General features: G+C 43.3%; 2 protein-coding genes across 5 annotated transcripts in view; both read right to left on the reverse strand.

Annotated features, from left to right (window-relative positions):
- CACNA2D3 (calcium voltage-gated channel auxiliary subunit alpha2delta 3) overlaps positions 1–3,704 on the reverse strand; it is a 946,725-nt gene extending 943,021 nt beyond the window's left edge. Inside the window, exon 1 of one of the 2 annotated variants that reach the window (XM_038566132.1) lies at positions 3,598–3,704. The gene's annotated coding sequence lies outside the window, so the exon portion shown is untranslated. The remainder of the gene's footprint in view (positions 1–3,597) is intronic. The other variant, XM_038566133.1, reaches the window with a different exon arrangement.
- Positions 1–23,020, reverse strand: part of LOC111091310 — a 58,634-nt gene that overhangs the window by 34,590 nt on the left and 1,024 nt on the right. For 2 of the 3 annotated variants that reach the window (XR_005374881.1, XM_038566140.1), the window contains exon 2: positions 22,360–22,510. The exons of the other annotated variant lie outside the window; for it this stretch is intronic. Coding sequence is in view for 1 of the 2 variants with exons in the window: in XM_038566140.1 (XP_038422068.1) it covers positions 22,487–22,510 (24 nt within the window). In the remaining variant the exon portion in view is untranslated. Of the gene's footprint in view, positions 1–22,359; positions 22,511–23,020 lie in introns of those variants that run through there. 3 annotated transcript variants of the gene reach the window in all.

Raw genomic sequence — 23,020 nt, forward strand, 5'->3', positions numbered from 1 at the left:
GCACTTCCAGAAATGTAACTTGATGAGGGTGATTAACTCTTCTGATCAATTTTGCTTTGGGTTCATATGCATTTAATGACTTTTTATCCCATTTAATAATGATAGGGCTGCTTAACACCATCACTTGTTCCTCAATGTCAAATTGGTAATTTTCATCTTGCTTTTGCAAGTTTCCTGTGACCTTCCTAAATGACTGCTTTGGATGGGTCTTTGCTTTCTTTTTGGTAAAACATGAATACATATTGAAAGAGGAAACGTTTACTGAGGATATACGATTAATGCAATTCAAGAGTGTCCACCGTACGTTATAACCACAGCTATAGATAGAACCCATCTGTGAAGACTACAGTTCTCACCTAAAATCCAGAGGGCTACTGGTTCTTACTTACATTTGAAATTACAGCACTAATCAGACACTCTGATTGGTGAATTGCTTCAGGAGCTGCCTCCCTAGGCAGAGTCCCTGTCCTGGCTGCTCCTCTGTCAGTGAGGCTGAGAGAGAAATAAGGGTATGCTACTAGAAGCTGGATGCCCATGTTTGGGATAACATAATGAAGTTCAGAGCACCATGTTTTATCTTTTCTTCCTCCCTCCAAGTCTAAAGATGTAGGCTGACATTTAGAGCATGTGAGTACTACTTCAACCTCCATCTGTAAGCGGAAAATAGTTCATTAAATAAATGTCTGTCGGTAGTACAGCTTGAACATAAAGTCTGGTGTTTTACTCGGCCCTGAAGTTTTCAACAATGATAATGAGCTGGTTCATGAGCCCCCTCATTATGTTAATCCAGATTCCTTCAGGAGCAACCAGGATAAAAGCTGGGGCTGACAGGACCTATTGGTGGATGAACAGAACTCCCTGCCCTCACATGTCTGTGGTACATGTTGGTGTGACCCGAATCCTTTGTTCCTAATCTTTTGAGCTGTTCCTTCATTAGACATGTAAAGCCTACCCTGTCTTAATTTGGCTAGAAACAGCATGCAGATCATTTGTATTTTAGGAAGGGCAATGAGCACCCAGGAATGTGACCGAAATATTATTGCTGGACTGATTAGAGACGTTACAAAGCTGCCTGTGTCTGCTTTGGACAATTGTAATAGGGTGATTGCTCTCATGATGGCTGCATCCAGCAGCTAGTGAACATGAAGAAGGGGATCAGAGCATTTAGAGCACCGAATCACGCTTTTGCTACCCAAATGATTTCACTACTCAAGGCTTTTAAGGACAATGCCAAGTAAAGGTTGTTATTTGAGGGGAGGTCTTAAACTCTGAAGACATGCAAAGAGAATTATGTTTTTAAGTTCCTTGATTTGAGGAGTTCATTCTTTAAGTCCAAACTATTATTTTAGATCTTTTCATTCATTCACTCAACAAATATTATTTTACCTCAAAAATTGTATACACTTAAGATGTACCAGCACCATATTGGGTGCCAAGATGAAACAACAAGAAAATCACATCCTCTATCTACAGAACACTTAGAGTTTTGTAGATGACAAATATACAATAGAGATTCACAAACGTTGTGATGGAGGTGGGACAGATGTGATGAGGTACATAAAACTCACTAACCCAAAATGGGGTCTGAGAGACATTGGTCAGGGAAGGGTGGCCAGGAAAACCTCCCAGAAAGGGTGAAAACTGATCTAATTCTTGCAGGAAGAACAGGATTGGCTCTGGGGTCTACAGGGCTGGCAATCAGAACTTGGGGGACAAGGATGTAACTTCTATGAACCACAAGTTGGGGAAGGGGAGACATGGGGCTGGAGATGCAGGAAGACATCTAGCCATCTTGCAAAGAGTTGGCTGCATCATGAAGGCTTAGGAGATTCAGTGATAAGATTTGCACTTGGGGGACACCTGGGTGGCTCAGCAGTTGGGCTCCTCCCTTCGACTCAGGTCATGATCCTGGAGTCCCAGGATCAAGTCCCACGTCGGGCTCCCTGCATGGAGCCTGCTTCTCCCTCTGCCTATGTCTCTCCCTCTCTCTCTCTCTCTCTCTCTCTTTCTGTGTGTGTGTGTGTGTGTGTGTGTCTCATGAATAAATAAATAAAATCTTTTTTAAAAATTTGCACTTGGGAAAGAAGACCCTGCTGATCTGGGGAAAATAGCTAAAGCCAATATCTGAGTCTCTAGGCAGCTAAACTAAAGGCAACTAAGTCCATGAAAAGGGAACTTTTTCCCTTATACCTTAGGAGAGCCCTGCTGGGAGTCTTACTTAAGTCTAACATGAATGGCAGTTCAATTTTCTAGTTCACAGACTATTTGCGATAGAGAGGAGGAAGGGGGGAGGGTCAAACCTTAGCGGTAGTAGCAATACCAGCTGCCATTTACAGAGTGGTGACCTTGTCCTGAGTACCATGTCCAGTTCTCTAGTCCTCACTACCATCACATGAAGTAGGTAGGATTATTCTTTCCATCAGACAGATGAAGAAAGTGAATTTCTTTTTTTTTTTAATTTTTATTTATTTATGATAGTCACACAGAAAGAGAGAGAGAGAGAGGCCCAGACACAGGCAGAGGGAGAAGCAGGCTCCATGCACCGGGAGCCTGACGTGGGATTCGATCCCGGGTCTCCAGGATCACGCCCTGGGCCAAAGGCAGGCGCCAAACCACTGCGCCACCCAGGGATCCCAGAAAGTGAATTTCTGAAGGTAAAGTGATTTGGCTAAAGTCACACAACTGGTAAGGATGTCAGTGGGGCTGGCCACTGAGGTCTTTGAAAGCCAACAGCTACATCCTCAACCAATATGTTCCTGAGATGAAAGGAAGGCACATCTGGTAGCTGGAGTACAATGTAAAGTAGATGCCAGGTAGTGAGTAAAGTCAGCCAACTGAATAGACCTATCTAATTTTGTTTCCTTCTGAGTCCCCACTAAAATTATTGTTAAAAAAAAAAAAAGTATTACCCAGATTTGGAGGACAGGAGAGAAGGCCATAGCACATACTTTAGGAGGCCAGAATGGCAGGTCATTTAGCAGCCAGGAGAATGCTGACTCCTATGTCAGCAGAAAAGAAAGCAGAGAACTAAGTCCGTCTACATGAGAATCCCCACAGAACAGAGCTTTCTAGCAGGTCCAACATCCAAATCATAACATTTCCAGCAGGAGAAAACAATGGAGAGAGAATGAAAGAAATCATTCAAGAACATTTCCTAGAACTAAAATGGTTCACCAAGTGCCCACCATAATGAATACAAGTAAATCCACACCATGTGAAGTATCTGACAAACTTCCACCAATAAAAACAGGGCATATCAAGAATTTCTGCAAGCAGCATGGGTTCAGGCCTTGCTACCAGGGAGCTGAAAGACAAGAAAGCTTTTCTGAAGAAAAGCCAGCTCCACCCAAGAATTCCATACTCAGCCAAATAAATGGTTGAGAGAATAAAAAGAGAACATTCTCAGTCCTTGACATTTGAGGTCTCACAAGATTTATTTTCCACACTCCCTTTTCCAAGAAGCTGTTGGAGGATATGCTCCATAAAAACAAGGGAGTAAATCAAAAATGAGGAAGGTATGGGAACCAGAATAAAAAGGAGGCAAAAGGAAGCCTGAGGCTTACGGAGGAAAACTCAGACCCGTGAACAGCTGAATACCTGGCATCCAGAAGGCAATCAGTCCATAGTGGCACATCAGAAGGCTCTGAACAGGCTCCTTCCAGAAGACAAAACTGACAGAATGTTCAATGTGTCCCTATACGATAACAGGAGATCTCTCCGTGCTGCCCAAAATAGGGTGGGTGGACTGCTGCTATCTACGAACTGTTCCAGAAATGTACTTTTTTGGTATTTTATAAAAGTATCTATCTGTAACAGATTAGAAATTTAAAAAAAGCTAATCCCTCATCACAGATCGTTTGAGAAGCACTCAATTTAGACAATAGGTTGAATCAGAAATAAATACACAGAAATCTGAAGCAAATTTTTAAAAAAGACAATTATTGACTTGAAAGAAAAGAAAATTGTGCAGGAAAGCAAAAGCAATTATTGTTTTCTCTATGGTTAAGCCGTGAATAGCATGTAGAGTCATAATAATGTAAACACTGAATGTTGATTTAGCTGAAATTATGATAAATTATCTTTGGAGGATGGAAAGTGAGCATGTGTGGTAGGGATGGGAAAAAAGCAAGAGTTAAATCCTCATCTTCCCTCATGGAAAGTCAATAGATAGAGCCAAAAAAAGAAAAATAAACAAGTGGCATACAACCATGTTATTTAAAGATCTGGAAGGAAACTTTTAAGTCAGTTGAAACTTTTAAAAGGGGGCACCCAGTGGCTCAGTAGATTAAGCATCTGCCTTCCACTCAGGTCATGATCCCAGGGTTCTAGGATCAAGCTCCACGTTAGTCTCCTTGTTCATTCGGAAGCCTGCTTCTCCCTTTCCCTCTCTCTGCTGCTCCCTCTGCTTATGCTCTTTCTCTTTGTCATATAAATAAATAAAGTCATTTTTTAAAATTAAAAAAAATATTTTGAAGGGCTTCCCTATGGTGGAGGGGTACTAGGGGCAAGGCAGGCTGGGGACTAGTGTTTTCCTTTACAAAACCTACAGAACTTATTGTCTCTTTGAAATAAATGCCTGTGGAACTCAAGTAAAACTAAAAATCTGTAGTCCAGAATTGCAGACAATTCTACATATACTTCAATAGGCAATAAGATTACCTAGGCCTATAGATTGTTAAAAACTGTCACATAATATATAATAATCAATGCTATTGGAGGGGGGCTATGTTCCAGATAATCTGTTTTAGAAGGCACTTAAGTATATAGTATATTTCACAAAGATATCTCTGTAAAATGGTTAAAGAAAAAGAAAAGATTTCATACTTCAAAGGGTAAATCCTCAACCAATTAGAAAATGTCACTATCTAAACCATATCTTTCCATAAGGATTCCGGTAGTACACAGAAACCTAACCTTGACTATCAAAGGGTCTTAAAGAACACTAAGTCTAATGATTAATCTTGATAACTTCAAATAATTATAACTTGATAACTTCAAATAATTTTTGAATATATATATTCAATATATAATTCATGAACATATAGTCTCTCTCTATATATATATATTCTTATATATTTGTAAATATATTCTTATATTCTGTGAAACATGGGTTCTTAGAGATAAATTCCTGGAAATGCTTCATTAACTCTATACCGTATTGAAATACAAGTTCCTGTATATATTCCCTTATGTGTTGTCTACCTATTTTGCACAGGTTTTTAAGATATTAAGAATCTGTGCTAAATTTATCAAGGTTTACAGAGGACATTGTATCACAAGCCATATTATTATAATTAGGCAGTGTTAGTATCCAACTGCATTCTATCTGCTGGAACAAATACAAAGACAGAGACAGCCTTTGCCCCAGGGACTCCACTCTAAATAGATGGCTGGGTAATTCAAAGGGGAAAGAAAGAACATAGAAGCTAAGAAAGGCAGCACCATTTTACCCTCCTTTCTTTGGGAGAGATAAGGTGATTTAAAATGCTGACGAGGCATGCCTTTGTTCACAGAATCATAAAATCAGAGAATTTAAGAGCTTGACAAAGAGCTTTGGATACCTGGGTGGCGCAGCGGTTTGGCGCCTGCCTTTGGCCCAGGGCGCGATCCTGGAGACCCGGGATCGAATCCCACGTCGGGCTCCCGGTGCATGGAGCCTGCTTCTCCCTCTGCCTGTGTCTCTGCCTCTCTCTCTCTCTCTGTGACTATCATGAATAAATAAATAAAATCTTAAAAAAAAATAAAAATAAAAATAAAAGAGCTTTGGATACCATCTAATCCATGAGCGTTTTGAGCGTGAGAAGAAGGGGTAAGTTCCATGAAAGAGTGTGTGAACGCTTCATGCATTTTCCTAGGGAGAGAGTCCTTGGTGTTCATCAAATTATCAAAGAAGCTTGTGAACCTTTGTGTAATCCAACTCTTTCATTCGGCAAATTTACGCGTTTGAGAGCTAATAGGACTCAGACTTGTCCTGTATGTATTTATTCAAGAGAAGGGAGGCCTGGGGAGGAGGCTGGATCTCTCCAGCAGATAACTAGAAAATCAGTGGCCAATCTGGGAAAAGAACCTGGTTTCCTGATTCCCAGTCTGGGTGTCTCTGCTCCAACTCTTCGCTGCCGCTAGCATCTATTTACAAATTACCACATGTTTAGCTAATTATATCAGTCTTACATAAGGAGTTAATTTTCAATAAGAGGTTTGGAATTTTTTATGTAAAACATATTTCTACCCAGTTGTCTAAACCAGAAATCTAGGCAACATCCCTGGTTCCTTCTCCTCCCTTCAACACCCTCTTCCCCAACATCTAATCAGTCATTAATCTTACCGATTACTGGGGTGCCTGAGTGGCTCAGTAGGTTAAGTGTCTGACTCTTGATTTAGGCTTGGGTCACGATCTTATGGTTGTGGGATAAAGCCCAACGTCAGGCTCCGCACTCAACGCAGAGTCTACTTGCCCCTTCTCTCTCTGCTCCCCACCCTCCTGTCTCTCTCTCTCTCTCAAATAAAATAAATAAAATCTTAAAAAAAAATTAAATTAAAAAATAAATCGTACCTGTACCTCTGAGATTGCCTCGATTTCCCCCATCCAGGCCACCCACCATTGCTGCCTCTGACCATGGCAGCCTTCTAACTTGACTCCCTAGAGAGATTGCCAAGTAAAACATAAAAGGAATTCAGAATCCAAAGGGATTGTAAAGAAAATAATTTAATCCAGTCAAATGACAACAAATTAGCGACTGCTTGGGTAATAAGTTAAAGGAAGTGAAGGGAAATAATAAGCAATGGTGAGAGCCTCTCAAGAGAAATGGAATGTACTGGGTTGCAACAAATCAGTGGAAGGTATGGCCATGAAAGGCATCTACCAACAATGGAAATCAGAAGCTGACTCTAAGGGCCCAGAGTGTTCCCCAGTACCATGGGTAGAATCATCCAGAAGGTCTGTAGTAGCAGGTCTCTATGACTGAGAGGTAACAATATTTTGGTCATAATTTTTTTTGACATAGCATTCTGAGCCTGCTCCTCTTTGTCAGGTTTAGTCAAAAGTAACCCCAGGCGGCCATTGAGCCTGGTGGTGAGAAGAGAGAGGCTCCCCAGGGGTAAGGGGTTGTGTGTCTGTACGGGATGATAGGTATTAGGTATATTACTAGTAAAATCAGCCTGGGGCAATAACTGCCCATGCCCTTATATGGGATCTGGGTAAAGTACGGTTCAGGTTTCCTGCATAGGTCCAGTCTCCCCCAATGACGTGTCCTTGGGTGGTCTGCTGGTGGTGGGAAAGTTCTGAGGTGGGGGCAACAAGGTAGGGGGTCCGCCACCATTTTGTTGGTGCCTCCCGATCCCCCTTGATTCCATTGGCCCAACATTCTTAACTTGAGTAAGTGACTTTACAAACTGAGCTGGTTTGGAAAGAAGTACCTTAACCCTATAATTTAATACTATTAACTAAGACTAATCTATGTACCTTTGCTATTTAAAAATGCAATGGTTGAGGGTGTCTGAGGGCTCAGTCAGTTAAGCATGCATCTTTGGGTCAGGTCATGATCCTGGGGTCCCTGGATTGAGTCCACATCAGGCTCCCTGCTCAGCAAGGAGTCTGCTTCTCCCTCTCTCACTGCCCCTCTCTCTGCTCCTGCTCTCTCAATTAAATGAATAAAATATTTTTTTAAAATGCCACAGTTGATATGGCATATTGGTGAACCTATACAATTTATTGCAGATGTGGGTTTTTTTTTTGTTGTTGTTAACTTTTAAAAGGTGCACTAAAATTGGACCAGGTTACTAAAGGTATTTAGAATGGTTTAAAATAATATGCCTCGTGATACATAAGATTTTGATGAATTATATTTGCAAGAAATGCCTCGATGCTCAAGAAGCTATTGCCTGTGAGGTGTGAAGTCTTCCCCACCAGGCATTTGAAATGCTTGAAAGAAGTCAAATATATTAAATAAACCTATACATGTAGCATAATGTGTTTAAGACCACTTAATTGGTGAATGGTATAATTAGGGATAAATGTTTAGGGGAATTTAACACACATTAATGAAAGTGATTGCTCTTATTTGCAACTCTAATTTAAATACCTGCAACTGTAAATAGGTTCTCACTGATGATAACAAGACACTCTATACACAGAAAATGTTCAGACCATACATAAAAATAGATGTGTTTTGTAAAAATGGAATGGTGATCTATAACCTGCAGCAACCTGCCCAGGAAACCAACTCCTTCTCTGCAATAACCAGCCCAGGAGACTAGCCTGCTGTGAGACTTGTCAGAGGTCAGACTGCTATCTCTAATAATAATCCAAGAAGTCAAACAATAACTTTAACAATCAACCCCAAACGGCCAAGGCTTGATGAATCAATCACTGACAGCTTTCCTAATTGTTTTCCCTGCTTCCAACATAGGGCCAACTAGAATAAGCCAAATATGCACCCCTAACAAATCACATACGATGTCCTCCTTCTAGTTAGTCTGCCTACAGCTCCCCATGACAACTGTGGCCTCTCAGGACACATCTAAAGCCTCTTCCCCTCTCAGGACACATCTAAAGCCTCTTCCCACTCTAAAGCTTTCCCAGTCCTCTGCCTGCCATTGAATCTCTGCCAAAACATAAGTGATGGTGGCTGACTCCCTTGTATAGCAAGCTCTGAAAAAATAGCCTTTGCTCGTTCTCATTTGGTTGGTCTTCATTTCTTCCCACAATAAAATGCTCCCTGGATATTAAGAATCCATATTGACCTAGGTGCTGTTCTCTCCAATCCATCCTCCACACTGTAATCAGAGCCACCTTTCCTGCTTCCCCTGCCCCGCCTCAGTATCCACTCCAAACTCCACCATCAAGGTAACATGGCCTCTCCACCACCCTGTTACCAAACGGTTGGTAACCACCCCACTGCTGCCTCTCCCCTCTCTGTGCCTTTCTCTCTAGGCTCTGGCTCTACCTCATTTCAGTCACTTGTACGTGGAACATTTTCTCAACCACAACACCTGACTAATGTCTCCTCATCCTTCAGGTCTTAGGTCAAACATCACTTCTGCTCTTGTCCTGTGTTTCACCCTATCGGCACTTACCACACTTTTGTTGTTTCTTATTTCTCTGCCTGGCCTTGACTGTGAGCACCACAAGGTCAAAAACCCCATCTGCCTTGCTCACTATATCCCCAGCTACTAGCTCAGTGCCTGGCAAAAGATAGGCACACAACAAATGGACTTATCAGTGGGAAGCCAGAGTTCCTACAAACGGCCAATGACCGGGGACATTAAATACAGTAATGGTTTTAATGGACTATACTAACAAGAGGATTTTTTTTTTTACAAGCACAAAAAAATCCACACTATTTCCAAAGAAGGAAACTTATATTTAGCTATTTCAATTCAAAATATTTTCTGAATGCCCCCAAATGCCAGTCCTTCGTGCTGAGGGTTAAAGAAAGTAAGGCATGCATCCCGCTATCAACCCTGCTACTGGATATTGGAGATACACAGATGATTAAGATGTGCTTCCTGCCAGCAAATGACTCACATTATAATGGTTAATAACAGACATGAGAACAAATGGTCATAACATATAGAGTACAATAGATCGAATCCCAGAAATATGTACAAGGTTTAGAAGCAGCACCTGCTGTTATGCCCACACACATCACACTTTGTCTACCTTCCTCTCTACACCTTATATCTTCCTGAAAGGTTGTGTGCAAATTAAATCATTTGAAATGCCTCCAAGGTACCTTTCTGTTTAAAGAAAGCTTGTGGTGAGTCTTTTTAAAATCAATTCCTAATTTAATTCTTTTGTAAATTTGACACTTAAATAGAATAATCTTTTCTCGAAAAGCAGATCACAATTGTATTACATTCTAAGGAGCCAGAATGACCAAGTGTAGGGGAACACAGTAAACCTTAAGAGGAAGACTTTTCCCTTGGGAGCTTCCTTAGCTGCATTTAAAATACCCCATCACAAGAGGGCTTCTGGTGTGTGTGTGTGTGTGTGTGTGTGTGTACACACGTACGCGCGCATGAGGAGGGGAGGGGCCAAACACAACCCCATCACTCTGCCTGCCTTCTTAGGGCCAGCTCTGGCCCTGACTTACCGGATTGATTGATCGATCGCCTGAATAAAACACATGCCACTACTGATACCGCCTCCCTCTCTCAACTCCCAGAGCTGCTCTCAACACCTAGATGCTGGTGAGAAAGCTCTACCAACCATGATGTGCTCCAAAAGCACAAGGGAGAGCTAAGATCCAGAAAGCTGCTTTCAAGGGCAGGGGATAACCCTTCCTAGGGTCCTAAGTTCCAATGGCCAGGAAGCAAATGGTCTCATTTTCCAGCCTTCTATCATTTTAGGTCTTGCTGGAACGTCTCACAGGGAAAGGACGTTATGGAAGACAAGTTACCCTTGAGATATAAGCCTCCTGAGCCAGACACAGCAAGGAAGCTCTGCCCTACTTCAGCAGGGACTGCTGGGCAAAGGAAGGAGAGAGCTCAGATACCCTGGCTTGATGCAGTGCCTCACAGAGCTCATGCTTCCTTCCACTGGCGTGCAGAGCACAAGCAGTGAAGCAAAAGCAAAACCCTCCTCTAACAGGCAATAAACTCAGGGGCTTGTGGGGAATCTGCGGTTCTGTGTGTGTAAAATACATAGTACAGTGCCTGGCATGTGGGAGGCTGTCTTAGTTCTGCTGCTATAACAGAATACCATAGATGGAGTGGCTAAAGGACAAACATTTCTTCCTCACAGTTCTGGAGGCTGAGAAGCTCAAGATAAAGGTACCAGCAGATTCAGTGTCTGATGAGAACCTGCTTCGTGCTTCATAGATGGCCATCTTCTCGCTGTCACCTCACATGGCAGAAGGGGCAAGAGAGCTTTCATGAGGGCTCTTCCCTAATACTAATGCCCTAATTGCTTCCCAAAAGCCCTCACCTCCTAATACCATTATTAAAAGATTAGGTTTCTACACATGAATTAGGGGTGGGAGGTAGGACATAAACATTCAATCCCTAGCAGAAGCACTCAGTAAATAGTGGTTATTACTGCATACTTGTCATTAACACTGCTCACTAACTATTCTGGTTCTTCACGTCCTGAGCACGTAGTAAGATTATATACTTCCTGGTCTCCCACAGTTGAGTGGGAACACATAACCAGTTTTAGCCAATGAGCTGTAAGCAGAAGTGACATGTCACTATCAGGCCAAGCAGTGGTTGCTGGTATGAGACCCTCCAGAGCTCTTTCTGCCACAGCAACCAGCCAAGTTCCACCAGCCTGGATCTCAGGGTGCGGATGACGGTGACGTGGAGCACGGTACTCACTCCACCAACCCTGGACATGTGGGACAAGGGAGAAAAGCATCTTTGTCCTTGGCTGCTAATATTTTAGGCTTATTTCCCTACTCTACATTTATGGTGCTAATATTAGTAATGACACCAAGAGAGTAACTAATGGAAAACACATATCAAATGTCACTTAGTTTTTCTTATGCCAGAGATAATATTAGCTGCTCTGTATACAGTTTGCCTACTGTGTGCCAGGAGCTGTACTGGTATCTTAATATAAGTAATTGTATTTAATCTCCACACAAAAACAGTGTCATTATACCTACTTTATAGGGGGATTCTGAATTCAAATAATCTATACACTTAATCAATATGCTGCTGCTGTTGTTGTTGTGTTTGTTCAAATATTTTATTTATTTATTTGATAGAGCATGAGCACAAGCAGGAGGAGGGGTGGAGGGCGAGACAGAAGCAGGCTCCCCACTGAGCAGAAAGTCTGATGTTGTGGGGCCTTCGCAGGACCCTGTGATCATGACCTGAGCCAAAGGTAGATGCTTAAGCGGCTGAGCCATCCAGGTGCCCCACTGCTGTTGTTTTTAATGGAAAGGAAAGAATACAAATTTATGTCTGTCTGATATTATACTCATGTTCCTTCCACCGTGTCCCAAAACGGCGCACAAAAATTTGTCAGCCTTTTTGTTCCATCTTAGGCAAATTTAGGTCTGGAAAAAGGATGGAAGGCAGGAGAATTCTACATATTGAAGCAAAAGGTCTTTTGATCTCTGCCTGGAATGTTCAAAAGTCTAGTACAACTTAAAGACAATTCTAGGTATGAACTCATGGACATAACCAAACAACTGGCAAGTTGGATGGTCCTTGAGGACATTCGCAAAAGCTGCTTCCCTTCCTTTCTACCCATGACACATGGGACATGTGACTACCGGGCTTCATACTCAAGGATCCTCGACATTGTACAGAGCCATAGTCTGGGCCATTTTGCTGAGCCCCAAGGAGACAGTGGGAGCAGCCAAAGCCACTGCCTTTGGGACATTTACAGTACAAAGGACCAACTGGCAATGCCTAAGTTAGTGAGAAGGAAGGCCTAGAAAGATCTGACAAAGCTGCTTCATGTTCCTTTTGGGACTATCAATAGCTTTGGGTGGTTATACGCAGCTGGATGTGCTGCAAACCCCCACTGCTACCCCCTTGCTGCCAGGTGAGAGCAAATCTAGACCAAATTCTGAGCATAAACAGACTTTTTATTGCCAAGCAGGAAAAGTCTCCAGTCTGTTGGTAAACAAGAAGAGCCGCCTTTCTGCCTCCGGTATGGGGGCCAGCACTTTACTGGGAAAGACAGACACTTCGTGCACTTGGGACAAGATCTATAGGCTTTGCAATAGCCTCCCCTTCCCCCCCTCACTCCCCTCCCACTTCCGGCTCCCAGCCCTCCACTGCTGCCAGGTGTTGGGCTTCCTACTTCCCACACCTTATCCTGCCAAGGCCAGGAATCTGGCTACCTCACTCCTGAGCCATCATATGTCCTCAGGGCCAACTTTATAAGCATGTCAACAGTGCAGGCACCCAGAGGAGAGCTCACACTTGAACTTAAAATTCTGCAGTCACCATATTGAATTTCCAGTAGTTTTATCTTTGGATTTGTGTTTTGCAAGTGAAGTATAGAGACAATAGAATTTATGCCGGAGGCTTGGAGCTATGGTCTGGCCTCCTACGGCCTCCCAATGGACAGGTTCCTGGCCCTGGCCTCCTCCTCTGGACCTTGTCCCATTCCATGACTATTGCCACTCTGCTCCCATTGTGGACCAGGGCCTGAGTATGGATATTTCTGGGGTTGGCACAGGTGCCCTGCAGTGTTTCTGGTCGGAACAAGGCATGGACTGTCCCTATCCCAAGTTGCAATGTCACAGGGGCAAACTTTTTGCCCAGCCCAAGCAGATACCTAGCAAGTCCCGGCCAGAAGTTGCAATATTTTTGGAGGGTACCCACCCAGTGTGTGCTAGGCAATGGACCAATGGAAAGAGGAGATGGCTGGTGCCCAGCTGCACAGTGCACTGGGACAGAAATGGGCAGAAAGGAAACATGAAGTCAGTGGACCTTCTGAGGAAACTGAGCCATAGAGGAAGACCTTTCACCCCCACTGGCATGCCTGTGTTGGGTTTGCACTTCTCTACATGTATCCCTGTTATTGAAGGAATATGGAATTAAATTTAAAAATTTTTTAAATTCCACAACAGGTCAAGAGAGAGATCATGGAAGAAAGGAAAAAGCATTGTGTCTCTATCTTTAGTGGCACTTTTTCCAGCTTTTTGAACAAGGAGCTCTGAATTTTCATTTTGCACTGAACTCAGCCAACTATACAGCCCATCCAGCAGACCCTAACCACCACTACTTTCACCCAGTCAAACATTACTTCTAATCTTCCTCTGTTTATTAACCAGGGCTAAGGGGTAGATTCAGATTAGAACTCTTCACATGCTAATGAGCCACCCCCAGGGTGTCAGATGGAATTAATTTGTCAGTACATCCATTTCAAAGCCAAAAACCAACCAATACAGTATAACAAAGGAAACACACATGGTCTTGAGAGGCTGTAAAGATGGAGGGGGGTGGTGGTTGTTGCCTGAAGCTAGTTCCTTCAGGCTTCTGTAACAGAAATACCACAGCGTGGGTGGGTTAAACAACAAACTTTTATTCCTCATAGTTCTGATGGTTGGGAAGTCCAAGATCAAGAGGCCAGCCAACTCAGTATCTAGAGTCTGCTTCCTGCTTCATAGACTGCTGTCTTCTCCCTGCGTCCTCACATAGTGGAAGGGATAAGGAAGGGCACTAATCCCATTCATGAGGACCCCACCTCCCAAAGACCCCAACCTCCTAATACTGTCACCTTGGGGATTAGGATTTCAATATGAATTTGGGGAGTTGGGGAGATACAAACATCAAATCCATAGCAGGATTGTTACTTTCACGAAGATGGTCAGGGAAGACCTCACTGGGTAATAAGCACAGGGAGGTGCTGGGAGATTGAATTCTCTTGCAATATACTTGTCTGCAAAAGACACCACCGGGTATTCCACTCTCTGTTTTGCAAAATGGTTCCAGTTTTGTTGACACATATGGGAATATTTATCAAAGGCTGGGGAAAAGGGTTGGGGGACCCTTAGTAAACTGTGATCGGTAGTCACCTCTGGTGAGGGATGATTAAGTGGGGGTTGGGAGGATTTACTCCTTATTTTTTAAACTTCTTCATCATTTACACTTTTAGTAATGATAGCAGTAGGTCCAGTGGCTTTGGAGCTCATCTGTGTTCTAAGAATCGACTTTTGTTGTATAAATGAAGCAGCACGGAGCAGCTAAGAAACTAGGGTGTGCAGTGTGGGTTCAAACCAGACACTACATAATTTGGGGCAGTTATTTTCTCTGTGCTTTCATATCCTCCTACATAAAATGAAGACGACATTAAGGCCTACTTTATAGAGTATGGATGAAGAGTAAGTGAAAAGACTTAAAACAACGCCTGCACATAGTAAGCGCTCAGAAGTGTTAGTGATTATTATTATCAGTAGAGCAAATGGAAACCGTTGTTCAGACAGGGCTAGTCCCTGGAAAGGGGTGGGATATCCTAAGGCTTCCTGAAGGGAAAGAACCAAGAAAGCCTCCGAAGTTCAAAGACACAGATGCATGTTAGGGCATGGAGGGGAGGGGCTATAAATAGGCTGAGGATCAGGGAGGGGCCAGGATCCTGATCTCAAGGTCCAGAGAGCCAGGTCCAGAGGGCTGGCTCTCCAGCCATGAGCAGAGTGGATATCAACCGTGGCTTGCCCACTCTACCCTGGCTCTCCTGAGAAAGAAGTGTCGCTGTCCTGAACAGCATGGTCTCACTAGAGAGCTGGAACCGGAACCTTGTACTGTCCACTTGGCTGGCTATGCCCGTAACGGAGTGGACCATCGGCAAGGGAGAAGGGAGGCTTCCTCCTTTGCCAACGCCTGAGGAAACTGGCAAGACCAGACACAGGGACTTTGCCACTGGGCCCCCACCGTGCCCCCTGCCCTGGATGGGAGCTGCCCAGTATAGGGGAAGAAGTTTCACTTGACCCTCTGAGGGCCCTTGGCTGGGTTTGAAAAGTAAACTGACAAAGACAGGTTAGCTGGAGAAAAGCATACAAAGATATTTAATATAAGTTTTACAGGACACAAAAGCCTTCGTAAGGAAATAAAAACCCCAAGAATCATTGAGACCTATGTATTTTTATACTAGGTTTAACGACAAGAGGAGTAGGAAGTGAGTGCAATAAACCAGGGCTTTGTTCAGATTCTTCTAGGCATCCCTTGGTCTTCAGAGAGGCTCCTTTCCTCTGGGGTACCCCTCTCAGATGAAGCTTTTATGACCTGCTCCAGGGATGAAGGGCAAGAGGTAAAGAGGTCAGAATGACCTTCCTGCTTGAAATATCCAATATGCTAATGTGCCGTATTTTAGGTAACATGTCCTATACTCTATCTCTAGAACCCCTGGACTTTCAGTTTTCTGCAGTGACACTAAAGGCAATGAATACTTTGAACTGAGTCAACCCTGGGGTTCTTGGACTTACTAGAAGAGGGAGGCCTTGGGGAGAGGTGTACCAGACTTCCTCCCCATATGGGACTGTGGGGATACGGTGCCCCAGAATTTCCACTTATTACCTTGGGTCACTTTTTGAGGCCTCAAACTGTAAAGTGGAAAGCTCCAATTTCATGAGTCAAGGCACTACTATCCTACCTAAGGATTATCAGAAATAGAACCATGCTGCTTGAGATAGTGAATTCTATTTCCCCAATTTCACAAATCAATTAGACATCATGTCTATTCATTCCTTCCTTTCTCCCCAGACAATCTGATAGGTGATTGCTTTCTTACTATTATATGCTCACACCAACGTACACACAAAAACTGACTTCTGAAGAGACACTTTAAAGACATAGCTGGCTTCTAAAGAGGAAAAAAAATTCATTCACCACTCATCTCCTTGGACTCAGAGGCAGGTGCCAGATGTGCTATGGAGCTGCGGTGCCAGGACGAATGGCAGCGCATTTTCTCTCTGCCCCATAAAGTACCAATAACAAGTCTTTAATCAGAAAGCCTCATCATCTAAAAGGAGGCTTGTGCCTTTACGGGCACCTGTGATTATGAACCTCTCTGCTCACAATGAATGTCTTTCTGTGAAAAGAACCAGCGCTCTTAGAGGGGCTTGCCTGGCAACAGGAGCAAGCAAGGCCTAACCGCTTGCTGGCTCCCCTGACACCAAGTCCTGGCACAGTGGGGGAGAAGCTTCGAAAGGACACTCATCTACATGACCCACTCCCTCCTCCAGCCAAGCACTGACTGACTATTCCTACTCATGAGGCAATCACCTGCGACCAAAGTGCGAGGCACGGTGCTGGCAGAGGGTGTAACATTAAGCAATGCTGTCGTCTTCCTTCTCCCCACTGCACTCAGAGTCAAGTGGAGTCACAGGTCATTAAAATAAGTGCTTCGGGAGCTTGTGTGCCCCCCAAAATTCATGCCCCTCCTTCTGTATCATAACTGTCACTGAGCAGCAGCTGCCTCTGGCAACCAGGCAACACCACGTTCATGCCAACAGAATGGGGGCGGATGGGACTCAGGGCGCCTTCACATGGAGGCAGCAGGGAGCAGATGTGCCTTCAGGCGCCTCCTTCTCCTTCTGCCCTGGCTGGATGCTGAGGACTCAGAGCTTCTGGAAGATGGCAGAGCCATAATACGGAAAGAGCTTGAGGCTTTGAATCACCCTGGAGAGAACTGCCTAACAGCCAGGATCACCGGCACTGGATGATTAGATGAGGGAGAAATACAATTCTATTGCTTGAAGCCACTAAGGTTTGAGGTTTGCCTCTGCTGCTGGTGTTTTGCTAACTAATACAACGCTAGGGTTGGGGAAGGCAAAGGATGCTACAGAGCACCCAGCAGAGGCCCGGCCAGGACCACTTCCCCCGAGAGATTGATTTCTGGGCTGTAACCTGAAATGTAAGCAGGTGGAGGCCAATCAATGGATGAAAGTCTAATGACAGTTTTCCAAGAGGAAGGAATAGCACATGCCTGGGCCTGGATGAAGGAAGAGACTGTGAGAAGCTCAAGGAACTGAAGAATGTGGCCAACTGCAGAGCAGCAGGGGTGAGGCATGGGGAGAGGGCTGGGGAGCGGCAGAAGGGCCAAGGGTCCAATAAGCATACTCAGACCTGTGGCTTCCTCCTGAGGGGCATGGCTATCCAGTAGGGAGGTGACACGGTAAGACTTATGCTTTAGAATGATCATGGTGCCTGGAGCATGGAGAGTAAATTGAAGTATTCTTGGAAGAACAAGTTTCATTACTTCCTCCTCCTGCTGGAAGTGTACAAGGACAGTGCCACTGGAAAGATATGAGTGGCCAACTGCAGGAGCCTGGGGATTGGGGGACCCCAGATCCCATGAGGGCCTCAAGAGGTTTGGAGAAGCAGGTGTTGGGTTGCTGGAGGGCAGCATTGGTGGTCTTTATTTACAACATGTCAGAGTGCCAGATGAATACCCAGGGCCTGTAGAAGCAGTGGGAGATGAGGACCTCTGGACCTCACTGATGGCCAAGGGGCACCAGCCGACTGAGCTTATGGGGCACCCACTGCGATCCTCAGCATACCAAGGCTACTTCCTCTGCCTGTTACCTGTGGACCCAGGTACCCTTCCAGGCAACTACGAGGATCTGAATGCTCTTGCTGTTGTAAGAGGACTCTCCCCACCTTGAAGAAGCATAAGACCCAACTACCACCATTCTGCCTCCAATCCCTTGCAACACATCACACGTGCCCATGCACCCTTCCTTCCTCCTGGTGGCTTCTGCTGGGCCTGATAGGTTCTCTTTTTAAAGCTCCCAAACACAAAAAGAAAGATTGAAGCTCTTTCCCAGAACTTGATGCCCTCTACAAATGCCTTTGTGTCCCCTTTCACTAAAGCATGGGAAAGAACGTGGACACACACATTCAACTTTCATAGGGCTTGGCTGAGAAGAAACAGTGTCTGTGGGCAATTGCTTGCCCATCCGTTCTTCCAGATGCTCTTAATCTAGGCCTTGGTTGAACCAGCAAAGCACAGAGAACCTGAAATACCTCCCTTTGATCCCTGTAGGGAGTTTTTGCTGAATTCTGGCTGGGATATGATGTTGCAGCCAGATACAAGTGATAAGGCACAGCCCTGAGGAAATTTGTCATTTCTTCCGGGAGGATGTTGCTAAGAATTCTGCTGGCTGAATTCCACAGGGGTCCTCTTTGTGCAGAAGCATGGAAAGAAATTTCTCTCTGGTCTACGTTCCAGGGATTATTGAACTGCTTCTGACCAACTGACGTGTGACTCATGAGACTGATCGTTTCCCTCCTTTTTGAGCTGGTTGCTAGGAAGCCAGGACCAAATTTGGGGTGCCCCTCCTGGCCAAGGCTCAGAGCCTCATGGAGCACATTCTGTACTCCCATTTTCTTGTTTTTCCCACCTTTATCTTCCTTTGCCTTAATTTCCTCACTTGGCTAATCTTTGCTTCATCTTGTCATAGTGTGTGTATATTGGCAACCCCCCTTAAATCCTATTTGGAACAAAGTAGGAGGGGAAATAAATAAATAATAGAACGATTAGCTATCTTTTGCCATCATTATTGTAGAGCAGCTACTATTAACCAAAATATAACACTCTCAAGTGGAACATGGCTCCTGCTAATTAGGATAGAAAGCGAGGAGGAGAATAATGATGAGTGGCCTAGGTTAGCAAAGACAGAAAGGAGCTTTCGGAGTATTTTCTAATTCTGTTCAATGCAGAGTTTTGGCAAATAGAGTAGAAACAGATGCTTGTATATCAGGACTTGGTGAAAGATAGATGATTGTTACAACCAAACTAGTTGAGTGTCTAGCATCGGTAACCTCCAGGATCACTGCATGAACAGACAAATAGTTTTTTTATTCTGAGTCAAATTCTTGTCTCACTACAAAGCAATATGCAAAGTAACAACTTTGCTGTATTTTTACATTCTTTGTTTAGGAATTCTTTCATGGGAATGAACATATATATATATATATATATATATATATATACACACACACACACACACATATATATCCACACATATATATATACACATGAAATATATTATTATATATATTTATTATATATAGTCATATATATTCACACATAAGAACAAGATAGTCATGCATTAGTGCAAAAATAGTTTTTTTGGCATACACAGTCTTCTTTGGAAACTAGGAACTTTGCTATTCACCTAAAACAGGTTTTACACATAATCCATAATCCTAATCTTTTCTTTTCCTAACCAAATAGAGCATCACAAACAAAGTCATCTTCTAGCCTATCCACCCTAACCCTCAAAGCCACCTATCAGGCACTCAGCTGAACACCTGCTAAATTTTAGTCACAAGCTTAGTTCTTCCAATGCCACACGGAATTCTTACAAAATCAGTACTATTCCATTATTATCCCTGTCATTCTGCATACACTTCTCAACAGATCAATGTGCCTAGCTAGAGGAGAATAGAAAAGATTCATCTTTACAATTTTCCCAGAAAATGTGCTTTTCCAGCTTTCTCTCCTTCCTCCAGAAAGAAGGCTGTTTGAGGCTGCATGGAGGGATATTGACAAGAAAAGAATATAATTCCATAGTTTTCATGCATAGTCTTCCAGGAAATGCCAACCTCTGCCACAATCCTTCTGGAGAAGTCGGGATGCATATTAGTTTCCCACTGCTACTACCACAAACTACCATAGATTAAGTGGCTTAAACCAACACAGGCTTATTATCTGATAGTGCTAGAAGTCAGAAGTCTGACATTGGAGTCTCACTGGGCTAAATCAAGGTGTCAGAAGGGCTGATTCCCTCTGGAGACTGTAGGGGAGAATCAACTTCCTTGCATTTTGCCAGCTACTAGAGCCTACCCACATTCCTTGGCTTATGGCCCCCTTCCTCCATCTTCAAAACCAGCTATATCAGCCTAAGTCTCCTTTAGTCATCTGTCTGGTTCTGACCTCCCTCTCCACTTTAAATGATTCTTGTGATTATATTTGGCCCATCTAAGAAATCCAGGATGATTTCTTTATCTTAAAGTCAGCTGATGATGTTCTGTGTGCAACTCGAAGTCCTCCTTGCCCTGTAATACACACAACATATTCACAGTATTCACAGCTTCCACAGACTGGGGCATGGCATTTTCGGAGGGGAGGGGCAGTCAGCATTCTGTCCACCATAGCACATGAGTTCTCTAAAAGGAAGTCCAAGTATAGCCTCCCTGAAGGTATTTAAGAAGTTCATATTTCTGAAGTTATCAAAATATGTAAATTATCAGTAATTATTTTTGGTTTCTGTGGCATAGCCAAATTGAGAAGCATTGGGGTGCCTGGATAGCTCAGTCAATTAAGCATCTGACTCTTGGTTCCAGCTCAGGTCATGATCTCAGAATCCTGAGATCAAGCCTCACATTGGACTCTGTGCTCAGTGAGGTGTTTGCTTGAGATTCTTTCTCTGACCCTCCCCTCCACTCACACACATACTTGCATGAGCTCTCTCTCTTAAATAAATAAATAAATAAATAAATAAATAAATAAATAAATATTAAAAAAAAAAAGAATCGAGAAGCATTTCCCACATTTATTTCATTACTATCACAATAAAGAAAATCTCACTGGGGATGTTTATTTGTTTTTCCAGTTCACTAATAAAAGGAGAGACAAAAGTTCTCTTGGATTTTCTAATGACCTGAGGGAGGCCAACGGACAAGTATCCTTTCCATCAATGTCTGGAACCCTAAGCCTAACCCTAACCCTAACCCTAACCCTAACTCTAACCCTAACCCTAACCCTAACCCTACTTTCAGGTTCGTAGCAGGATATCTTACTACCTGAAGATGAACATGGCCAAGTGACCCGCAATCTTTCTATGAACCTGGAAGTGGCACATATCTCCTCTGCTGCATTTCATTGCTAACAGCATTCAACATCATTGCTCCACTTCCCAGACCTCCCTTGTTTTCTTTCTCTTGTTAATTTCTTTTATTACAGGGGTCTCAGCCAAGAACTCAGAAGGGTAAGGGGAGAATTATTCCTATAGTTGCCATAACATAATATTGCCTACCTTAATTAGTAATGGCCCATCCAGGAGCTAAAAGTATCCTCCTCAATATCACCACCAAAAGAAGGGAAATAATAATATCATTTAAGGATGTTACTGGCATAACACTCAAGTTGGAGTTTATCTGACACACATCCTAACCTGTCAAGTTCTACTTTTGAAATATTTATGAAAGTCCACCACAATACGGTAAGGAATAAATATTAATCTATATATTCTTATATTAATAAAAAATGAGTTTCAGAATTCCCATTATATAACAAAATAGTTTGCTTTGTTAACAATATTGATTATGAACTTAATCATAATTGATACTCCTTACTTACTAATGATGCACTAAAAATTCAGGGGGAAAATGTTTTCGCTGACAGGCTTAATGCCAAATGCTGACAAATGTTCAGCAACCAGGGGATTTCAAAGCACTGATGATAGTCTAGATAGGGATCTAGAAACCAATTCCATATTAAAGCGGGGTTCAGTTTCTGTTTTCTTTACTGCATTTCTAACAACCATTAGAATAGCTGGTGCTTTGGGCACAAGTGGGGTATACAGTAGGAATCTAATAAACACTTGTTGAATGATAGGCTAATCTTCATGGCACTTGATATTCAGAACAAGTCTGTTATTGCATTTTTTTTACTCCCAAAAAGGAAAAATCTATCCTTGTTCCATGCCTCCAGCACTGGCCATGAGAGCATCAAAATACAAATACTAACCCATTAGTTTATCCCATTGCAACCCAAACTTCTCCTCAAATCCACAGGCCTCCTCCTGTTGGCTTAGGCTTAAATGACTGGACCAATCATATGAAATATTAATTCCGCAGGCGAATGAGGCATTACTAATCATTGACTAGTATGAACAGTGAGCCATTAATTATTTATCAAACTCAAGAATAAGAGACAATTTAGATCAAAAGTCCTGTTGCATGGAATTTAATAAAAACTTCTCTAATTTTCAAAACAGAAGAGAATGAAATGTCATACATGATCTTCATTGCCTGAGGAATTGAGGTGTCCTGGAAACCACAAACTGGGGTGTGCTCTTCAAGCCTTAGACTTCCAGGGCACCTTAGGGGGCAAGGATTAAGAGAGGAATCAGCAGCTATTGCAGAAGGCACAGACAGGATACTCAGTGCACTGGTATCCAGGAGCTAAAGATCTGCCGGGCCATGGATCTCCCATCTGCCACCCAGATCTGCTGGGCCACATCTACACCTGCAGCAGGTCTCAAGTTCATGAATAGGCAGGCCATGCACATTCACACAGAGGTCAATCAGAGGTATAGGCCGGAGCTAAGACTAAAGTGACTACGCCCTAGGGTGGGGACACATGGGGACAGGGACAGGCCTTGGTGGTCGGTAAAGAAATAAGAATCTAAAAATGGAACTCTTCTTTTGAATATCATCTCTCTTCATTTCATGTGTTTATTTCATATTGTTCCTGTTCATGTCTTTTCCCTATCATCTAAAGTCTTAGAGACGGGAATGGTTGCACCCCTGGCCTCCCCACCTCTGTTTCTGTCCCTATCAAAGGAAACTGAGAGGGCATAGCAAAAGGGGGACAGCTGGGATTCTGAAT

Source organism: Canis lupus, chromosome 20 (genome assembly GCF_011100685.1).
Source record: "Canis lupus familiaris isolate Mischka breed German Shepherd chromosome 20, alternate assembly UU_Cfam_GSD_1.0, whole genome shotgun sequence".
Classification (NCBI taxonomy): Eukaryota; Metazoa; Chordata; class Mammalia; order Carnivora; family Canidae; genus Canis; species Canis lupus.